We start from the raw sequence: 10,577 nt of genomic DNA, 5'->3' as shown, positions 1-10,577 counted from the left end.
GGCTTTCTCTAGTTGCGGCGAGCGGGGGCTGCTGTTTGTTGTGGTGCGCAGACTTCTCATTGTCGTGGCTTATCTTGTTGCAGAGCATGGGCTCTAGGCGCACGGGCTTCAGTAGTTGTGGCTTGTGGGCTCTAGAGCGCAGGCTCACTAGTGGTGCACCGGCTTAGTTGCTCCGCGGCATGTGGGATCTTCCCGGGCCAGGGTTTGAACCCATGTCCCCTGCATTGGCAGGCGGATTCTTAACCACTGCGCCACCAGGGAAACCCTGTGTGTAAGCTTTTCACTTCACTGATCAGGTTAGGAAATTCCTTCCTATTCCTTAGTTGTTGATAAAGGGGTTTGAATTTTACCAAATGCCTGTTCTGTATCTCTTGGGATTGCAGTTTTTCTCCTTTATTCTGTTAATGTGGTAAATTACTAATGATTTTCAAATGTTAAAACATCTTTGCATTCCTGAGATGTCATTATGTAATATCCTTTTTATGAACTGCTGGCTTCCACTGCTAATACTATGTTAAGGATTTTTACATATATGTTCAGGGAAATTAGCTGTAATTTTATTTTCTTGTATTGATTTCATTTAGATACCATTTAGGTTTTGGTATCTCAGCTTGCCTTGGTTATCTGGTTAGGAAGTGTTCTTCTTTTATTCTCTCAAAGAGTTTGTGTAAGATGGGTAAAATTATTTCTTCCCTAAATGGTAGAATTTATCAGTAAAGCAAATAGTCTAGAATTTTCTTTACAGAAGATTTTAAATTAGTTTCAACTTCTTTAAAAGGGTGATACTGAGACTGTACTTCCTCCTGTGTTGGTTTAGGAAAGTTGTATTTTCAAGGAACTTGTCTGTTTCATCTGAGATGTCAAATCTGTTGACATAAAGTTGTTCACAATATCTTCATATTGTCCTTTTAGGATCTATAGTGATGCCTACACTTTCTTTTTTTTTTTTTATTTTTTAAAAAATTAATTAATTTAATTTTGGCTGTATTGGGTCTTCGTTTCCATGCCAGGGCTTTCTCTAGTTGCGGCGAGCGGGGGCCACTTTTCATCACGGTGCGCGGGCCTCTCTTGTTGCGGAACACAGGCTCCAAACGTGCAGGCTCAGCAGTTGTGGCTCATGGGCCTAGTTGCTCCGCAGCATGTGGGATCTTCCCAGACCAGGGCTCGAACCCGTGTCCCCTACGTTGGCAGGCAGATTCTCAACCACTGCACCACCAGGGAAGCCCTATTTGAGTCTTCTTTTTTTCCTTGTTTAGTCTTGCTAGGGGCTCATTAATTTTATGAAATTTTTCCAAGAACCAGCTCCTGGCTTGATGATATTATATACGTATTTTTGACTTGTTTCTATTTCCTTGATTTCTGCTTTAAACTTTTTCTTCCTTCTAGTACTTTTGGGCTAATTTTCTTTCCTTTTTTTTAGCTTCTTAATAAGCTGGCAGCTTAGAGCACTGATTTTAAAATATTCTTGTTTTGGGGGCTTCCCTGGTGGTACAGTGGTTGAGAGCCCGCCTGCCAATGCAGGGGACACGGGTTCGTGCCCCGGTCCGGGAAGATCCCACATGCCGTGGAGCGGCTGGGCCCGTGAGCCATGGCCGCTGAGCCTGTGCTCTGCAACGGGAGAGGCCACAACAGTGAGAGGCCTGCGTACCGCAAAAAAAAAAAAAATTCTTGTTTTCTTATATATGTATTTAAAGGTATGAAGTTTCCCCTAAGCAATGCTTAAGCTCCACTCACAAATTTTGATATGTTGTACTTTATGATCATTATATTTAAAAATATCTTATTTCCCCTATGATTTCTTCAATTCATTAGTGATTCTTGTAAGTTTGCTCAATTTCTGTATTGAGCAAACAGAAAGATACTATTTGTATATTTTTCAATTTATCTTTTTTTTTTTTTTTTTGCGGTACACGGGCCTCTCACTATTGGGGCCTCTCCCGTCGCGGAGTACAGGCTCCGGACACGCAGGCTCAGCGGCCATGGCTCACGGGCCCAGCCGCTCCGCGGCATGTGGGACCTTCCCGGACCGGGGCACGAACCCATGTCCCCTGCGTCGGCAGGTGGACTCTCAACCACTGCGCCACCAGGGAAGCCCCAATTTATCTTTATTAATTCCAAATTTAATTTCTTTGTGGTTTGAGAAGATACCACGTATGATTTCAATCCTTCTGAATTTAATGTAACTCATTTTATGGACCAGGATTTGATCTATCCCATTGATTGATCAATATTTACTTAAAAGAATCTACTTTCTGCAATTGTTGGTGTTGGTGTACTATTTTATAAAAGTTACATACACATCTAGGATTGTTACAGCTTCCTGATGTACTGTTATGAAGAATCCTTCTTTATCTTTGGCAGTACTCCTGATCTTTAAGCTGCTTTGTCTGATGTTAATTTTCCTAACATAGTTTTCTTCTTATCAGTGTTTGTATGGTATGTCATGCCTTTTTCTGTTCTTTAACTTTCTTTTAATTCATCTCTTATAAACATCACATAGCAGGGTCTTTTTAAAAAAAATTCAGTTTGATGATCTCTGCTTTTTAACTGGAATGTTTAATTCCTTTATACATTACCAAAGTAGATTTATTTATTTATTTATTTAGGCTGTACCACGTGGCATGAGGGATTTTAGTTCCCTGACCAGGGATCAAACCTGTGCCCTCTGCAGTGGAGGCAGGGAGTCCTGACCAATGGACTGCCAGGGAATTGCCCTCAAGTATATCTTTAACAATCCTTTGTCTGTCATCCTTAATGCATGAAACATCCTCCTGGTTTATGCTAACTTTATTTATTTTATTTTTGGCTGTGTCAGGTCTCAGGTGCAACACAAGGGATCCTCCGCTGCAGCGTGGGCTCCTTGTTGCAGCGAATGGGCTCCAGAGCATGTGGGCTCTGTAGTTGTGGCATGCGGGCTCTCTAGCTGTGGCCCGTGTGCTCAGTAGTTGCAGTGTGTGGGCTTAGTTGTCCTGCGGCATGTGAGATCTTAGGTCCCCAACCAGGGATCGAACCCGTATCCCCTGCATTGGAAGGCAGATTCTTAACCACTAGACAACCAGGGAAGTCCCTATGCTAACTTTAAAGTTCATAAGCATGTTAAGTATTCATTAAACTCAGTGATTAAAAATTAACGTGTACGAAACACTAGAGACCTAAGAGAATCACTGTCCAATATGGTTCTGCTATTTAAGCAGCTAAAATGTACCCACTGGCTGAACCCATGTTCAGCCAATATGCCTCCATCTTGCCCACAAGAGTAGTATGAGACTTAGCATGTCATGGCTATTTTGATGCTTCAGTTTATTGTGAGATAATTAATTTTTCCTAATTAACATCAGTAATGACCTAACCTTTGCACATAAAAATTATTTGTGCATTAGCTTAAAAAAACAAAGTATGAGAGTATCTCTTTCTTCACAATCTTGCCAAAACAGAATATATTCAAACTTTTGTGTTTTTGTCAAATTGATAGTGAGAAATGGCGTCTTGGTGATGACTTAAGTTGTATATCTCTTATCATGAGCAAGATTTAAGCATCTTTCCATGTTTAAGCGCCATTTGTATTTATTTTTTTCTGAAAAAGGCAAAGTCAGTGTCTAATCTTTACAAATTTTTCTGTTGGATTGTGGAGCTTTATTTTTAGAAGCTCTTTAGATATTCAGGATATTAACCCTTCATAATATAAATTGCAAATAAAACTATGAAAATTAAAATAGAAAAAATTCCCCCCAAACAGCAATAGTGTAATCTTGATTTATTTAAACTTTCTCTTTACATCAGAATATTAGGCACAGAAAATGAAAACAAGAGGCTTAAATTAAAATCTGGCTTAATTTTACCAACACAAATTATATCTAAGTTAATTCTGTTTCTAAAATACATCTGCCACCTTAATCAATGCTACAGTTTTCCTCCTCCTCGTTTAACTTCTAAATACTATATATAGTTCTCTAATTAGCGACTCCAAAAATTGTTCTGCCAGTATGAAAATCAAACAATCAAAAATAATCTGTCAGGGCTTCCCTGGTGGCGCAGTGGTTGAGAGTCTGCTTGCCGATGCAGGGAACACGGGTTCGTGTACCAGTCCGGGAAGATCCCACATGCTGCGGAGCGCCTGGGCCCGTGAGCCATGGCCGCTGAGCCCGCGCGTCCGGAGCCTGTGCTCCGCAACGGGAGAGGCCACAACAGTGAGAGGCCCGCGTACCGCAAAAAAACAAAAAAACAAAAAAAAATAATCTGTCACTGCAAAAATTAAGTCTACCCACATGGAAAGCACAAGCAAAAACTTCTACCTTTTTGACACCCGAAGAACACTAAACCAGCAACCTCCAATGTCAAAATTAGATAAAAGCATTTATAAGGAATATATATTTCACCACCACAAAATACTTTGATTAGAGGAGCAGGATGTGAAGAATAGCAGACGCAGTATTTATTATGTAGATACTTTGTGCTAGACCCTGTTCAAATGCTTTATACATATTAAGTTATGCAAACTTCACAGTAATGTAGAAGGTAAGTACAATAATCCAAATGTTAGCTAACTATTCCACTTAGTGAAAGGAGTCTCAAAAGGATAATATAATTTGCAATTGTCCCTTATCTGAATCCTCAGAATAGGATTCTAACAGTTATAACTAACGTAGAGTATATCTTGATTAACATGTATAAGCAACATTGATCTTCACTTGACTAGGATTAGAAGGTACGTGGACCAAAGCTACCCTATTTCACCAATCCAACAACAAATCTGAAAGTAATTAAATATTTAAATTTTGATTAGGGATGAATGTCTGGGTTACAACCCACCCCCCAACAAAAATAAATAAATTTGAAAAATGTCAAACCTGTGTCAAAATTGAAAGAGGAGTACGCTGAACATCAATATATTCCTCCATCTAGCTCACCAACTACTAACATCTTGCCACGCCTATTCCATTTCTTCATGTTGTGATATACACAATTCTCTTTTTCCTATATAGACTATAATCAGTTTGCCTCTTCACCCTTAAATACTTCAAAATCATCTCCCCAAAACAGACATTCTCTTATATGGTTAACCACAATACCATTACCACATCTAAGAAAATAAACAATAACACCATCCAACATTTAGTCCTTACTCAAAGTTCCTCAGTAGTCCTAAAACATTCTTTGTTATCAACTTCTCCTAAAACTTGCGATCCAATCACATGTTATATTTGGACGCTATGTCTCTCCAGTCTTCCCAAGTCTAAAACAGTCCCAGGACTTCCCTGGTGGCGCAGAGGTTAAGAATCCGCCTGCCAACACAGGGAATATGGGTTCGAGCCCTGGTCCGGGAAGATCCCACATACCGCGGAGCAACTAAGCCCGTGCGCCACAACTACTGAGCCTGCGCTCTAAAGCCCACTCGCCTAGAGCCCGTGCTCCTCAACAAGAGAAGCTACCGCAATGAGAAGCCTGCACACCACAACGGAAGAGTAGACCCCGCTCGCCGCAACTAAAGAAAGCCCACGCACAGCAACAAAGACCCAACACAGCCAAAAATAAAAAATAAATTAATTAATTAAAATAAAGATCGAATGCAATTAAAAAATAAACAGTCCCGCTGCCTCTGTTCTTTACAACATTGAATCCTTTGAAGAGCCTGGCATTCTGAATATATATCTCAATTTCTTCATGATTAGAGCCTGCATTTTCAGCAAGAATACCACAGAAGTGAAGTTGTTTACCCCCCTTCCCCCATATCATCACATCAGCAGACATATAATCATTAATTATGGCAATGCCAAACTTGACAACTTAATTAAGATGGTGACCATCAGATCTCTCCATTATAAAGGCACATTTTCTCCCTTTGGAATTAATAAGTAAACTGGGGGATGATACTTTTAAGACCGTTTAAATATCCTGTTCCAACACCATTCACCCAATGATTTTAGCATCCACTGATAATCCTTGTTAATTATTTCACTAGAGATTACAAAATGATTTTCTATGTCCACCACTCTTTCTATTTATTTGCTAGTGTTATTCTAAAAGCATCGTTTCCTCTTTTTCCTCTTCTTTTTAAAAGGGGCCTAGATCCCTTTTAGCGGGGAGAGGTATTTAGAAAGCAAGAACTGGGTTTATACATGTTCTTTGCTACTGGGTATCATTGCTTCCAGGCCCTTTCTATGAACAGAGTCAGGAAACAACCAGTTTTTAAAAAATGAGTTCACACCCATACCTCCAGTTCACATTCACCACCATAGCATTCTTCTTTACCTTTCCCCATTCCATATTTATATCTCCCTTCTCCAAGGTAAGAATACCATTTCTCAACAACATCAATATATTACTCATTTGCCCTATCCTATAATACATAAAAAATAGTTTCAAAATTAACACCACCAATACCACTACCAATAATAAACCCTAAGTCAAGTTTTTTTTAATAGTTGTATTTATTCCTACAATATATCTTACTAAGAGTGTAAAAATTTACTTGAATTCTTATTTCTGTGTGGTTATGTTATCTGATATAGTTGTTTCTGTTTGTATTCATTCAATTTTTGGATTTACTTTTTTCCCATTGTTTTTTATTTTGTGAATAAGTAAAACATTTACATACTTGGAAAGTCACAACTATATAAAAAATATTCATAGAAAGGAATTAATTTTAACAAAACCTGTTAACATACTAATGAGTTTCAAGATAAACCTGAAACTGGATTTGTGATCAGTGAGATAAACTGATAAGTGATTATTTCAATGGAATTAAAAAAGATTAAGGGCTAGAGTTTGAGATTTAAAACTCTTCTTTATTGTGGAAATTTCAATAAAGGTGTACTTAAGAGTTAAAATGCACAACTATAAAAATAAACACAAAAAAATCTGATCTGATTATATCTAGCTTTTGTACATGATAACCTTTGTCCTCCAATCATAAACAGGACTGTTATTAGCCTAGCCCTCCTATATTTTCTCCTTATAGTGTTATATATTGATATTGCTCCCTAATAATGGCATTATCTCTACTTCCCTTTTTGAAAACCCACAATGCTGGAAAAAATGCTTATTTTAAATGGATATATCTTATGAAAATTTAAAATAACATTCAATAAAATTTGGTAATTGGATATATCTAGATTTTTTAAAAATGTTAGCATTCTAAGAGATGGCCTTTATAGAACCACTAATCATTAAGGACATTAAAATAAAGTCTTTAAAATAATAGGCTACAAAAGGAACACCAAACAATATGTCTGAAAATTTGTGGTTTTATGTATCTTTGTGGTAAAGACAGGGAAATATACAAAAAAGAAAGAAAAAAAGGAAAAAAGCACAACATACCAACACCAACAGCCCCAAACTGCTGCCCGACTAATGAACTTGGACTGAATTGACTGTATGTTGGCATCCTGCCGAAAGGTCCATAGGAGCCCACTGACTGGAACGAAGAAGTAGATGAGCCTAGTGAAGACTGAAGAAAAGATCATGGGTTAATTTTCCAGGCTCTAAACAATATGTACATAATGGAAAGAAATTCGGATATTTACATTTTAAAGAAAACTATTAAATTACAACTACTAGACACAAAAGCAATTATAACAACTTGCAACATGCATTTAATGTTAAAACAGCTGAATAACCTGATTGCAGTATTTATATACATGTGTCAATTGTACGCAATGTGATTTATAAATGCTTTTTTCTACAATGAACTCCTCCTCTGAGTTCAGTTTTACAACAGATTTAGGAAAGAACCGAAGAAAAGTTACCCGAATAAGTAAACTAATTTTGCTTAAAGAAAAAATATGAGAACAATCAAATTTCGTTTTAGTACTAAGTTTCAGTCTGGTGGTGACATAAGTAAGACATCTCACTTTTGATTTTACTCTTATTTTCAATCACTTGAGGTATACTATTAAATTTATGGGAAAGAAATGCAGAAACAAACTATCCTGTACAAAACCACTTGCTACTTACACTTTTAAATACAGTTATTATTACGGTAAAGAGCACTTTATAAAAAGTTTCTTACTAAACCTAAAATACATATATATATTAATATGTATATATATACATTAATTTATCTTAACATAAAATGTTTGATAATATAAATATGAAGTGTACTAACAGCCACCAGGATACAAGTTCACTGATGGCAGAACCCTGTCTGTATGTTTGCTGCTAGTATCAGACACAAGGCAGGTATTCAATAAATACTACTGAACGAATGAATCAAAAGATCAAAAGCCAAAATTTACAGTGGTTGGAAGAAGTTTTTAAAAATCATTTTGAATTGTGCTCTCTAGGTTACTGTCATTCCATAAAACTGACAGATTAAATAAGTTGTTCTCTGGAGAGTTATCAAAAGATATGAGAGTCCGATAACATCGCTCTTCGGTGTAGGCAGCTATTTCTATGAGAATGTGTCTCTTCTCCCTCCATTTAAGAAGTTCGCACTTTCTCAGGATTCTTTCAGACTTAATTCCTCAAAAGTAAGACTTAAAAAGCAGGGGATAGGTAAGAGTAGAGAATTTCTTCAGTTTATGTTGCAAGAACCAAATTTATTATTTCTTAAAAAGCTTATCTTATACTCAGAAAAATAGTAAGTAAATGTTAAAAGGTACTTTCTCTTTTTTTTCCCCATTTTAATTTTATATAGTACTTAATATTTTCTTTAGAAGAGTTCATTAGGTATTTCCTTTTAATAGCTGGAAGGCACATTCTATGCAAGATAATATATATTTTAATAGTCAGTTTTGTGAAAACCTAAGATTTTTATCACTCACAGCATAAAAAAGAGGAAGTTAAAAAAAACCCAACAAGCATATTTTACCGCAAATGACCAAAGACTTTTGACAAGAAAAAAACTTGAGAAGAAAATGGATTCAGCAGGAAAACCCTATGGGGGCCACAAAGTTTTTAATCATCTATGCCAGTAACTAAAAACACTCATGTTAACCTGCTTCCTCTGCTGCTCTAGTAGAAATTCAGAGCTTCTATGTGCTTCCAATTAACATATAAACAGGTGCTATAATGAACATCTTCTTTAATTCATAATTTACAATCTTTTAGACATCATGTGTTTCTGTTTTAAATAAAATACACAAATTTTATAATTCCTCGGGCTTCCCTGGTGGCACAGTCGTTAAGAATCTGCCTGCCAATGCAGGGCACATGGGTTCAATCCCTGGTCCGGGAAGATCCCACATGCCATGGAGCAACTAAGCTCATGCGCCACAACTACTGAAGCCTGTGCACCTACAGCCCGTGCTCTGCAATAAGAGAAGCCACAACAATGAGAAGCCCGTGCACCGTAACGAAGAGTAGCCCCCGCTCGCCACAACTAGAGAAAGCCTGCGCACAGCAACAAAGACCCAAGACAGACAAAAATAAAAACAAATAAATAAATTAACTGATTTAAAAAAAACTTCTCTTAATGAGAATACTTAGGATCGTCGTCTTTAATACTTTATTTGGGAATTGAACAACGTATCTGTACATGTTAAAATCCTTTTATGTTTTTGCATTGCATGTATACTATGTTACAAACATATAATATATAATGTGATTTAGCATTTTTTTCGTTAAACTTAGTCATCTTACCTAAGAGTAGCCATCACCACCCTGGTTTGTAATATGATCCACGTGTGAATAGTATAGTGGCATGGATCCTGGATTCTAGAGCCAGAATTCCTGGGTCTGTTCAAATTATGGGTCTACTTCAATTTCCTCACTTATGAAAATGAGGATTATAAAAATGAGAATAACTCTAGCACCAAGCTGAGAGGGTGCTGTGAGGATTGCCCTATTATATGTGCAGTGCTTTGAATAGTGCTTCTTATAAAGTCAGATCTCAATAAATGTTAGCTATTTTAACCACTGTTGAAATCAGAAAGTATCTTATGATAAAAATTAATTCCTCAGCTATTTCTTAATCTATTTAGTCCCAACTTATTATCTAAAGAGAAAAACCTGGGTGAGAACATTATCCAGTTATTTTGGGTATCCAGGTAACTAGAAAACAGTAATAAGCTTATATGAACATTTAATCGAGAACATTTAAAAAACAAGGAGAGGCAAAATCCAGGGCTAGTTATGTGCATGAAATTTACTTGAACTGCAAGACAAATTTACTATGTTACCTGAACGATAGCTGGGTCCTGAGGCAAAGAACATTGTGGTTTTGGTGGCTCACAAACAGTGAGGTCTTTAATATCACTCCCACGGAATATAATGTATTCAAAGACTTCATCTCGAGGTGGTATTGGACGATCTGTTGGTCTGTCTTCTGTACCAAAGGACCGAACTGGTGAGAAAACAGAGGATATGAGATACATGTCTACTCACTGTATTCAGGTAGTGCCTCTTACAATGCACTGTTTCAAGTACTAAAGAGCAGTTCTTAAATGCCATCCATAAGAAAGTATTCATTAATTTGTAGCTAAGTAAATTTTTTTTCTTAAGTGGAAAACAGAGTGGGTTTTGCATAGAGCTAAATGTGTTCAATTTAAAAGACTATTGGCGGGGCGGCGGGGCTTCCCTGGTGGCGCAGTGGTTAAGAATCCGCCTGCCAATACAAGGGACACGGGTTTGAGCCCTGG

General features: G+C 37.1%; 1 protein-coding gene across 5 annotated transcripts in view; it reads right to left on the bottom strand.

Moving 5' to 3' along the window:
* The window catches only part of LSM14A (LSM14A mRNA processing body assembly factor), a 56,647-nt gene that overhangs the window by 21,440 nt on the left and 24,630 nt on the right, over window positions 1-10,577 (bottom strand). For all 5 annotated transcript variants that reach the window (XM_024733801.1, XM_024733802.1, XM_024733803.1 and 2 more), the window contains exons 2-3: window positions 10,119-10,282; window positions 7,318-7,447 (exon numbers count right to left, since the gene is read on the bottom strand). In XM_024733801.1, coding sequence (XP_024589569.1) covers window positions 7,318-7,447; window positions 10,119-10,282 — 294 coding nt within the window. The remainder of the gene's footprint in view (window positions 1-7,317; window positions 7,448-10,118; window positions 10,283-10,577) is intronic.

The sequence above is a fragment of the Neophocaena asiaeorientalis genome, unplaced genomic scaffold (genome assembly GCF_003031525.2).
Source record: "Neophocaena asiaeorientalis asiaeorientalis breed wild unplaced genomic scaffold, Neophocaena_asiaeorientalis_V1.1 scaffold280, whole genome shotgun sequence".
Classification (NCBI taxonomy): domain Eukaryota; kingdom Metazoa; phylum Chordata; class Mammalia; order Artiodactyla; family Phocoenidae; genus Neophocaena; species Neophocaena asiaeorientalis.
Note: the sequence above shows the minus strand (reverse complement) of the source record. Positions and strands in the feature narration are given on the sequence as shown.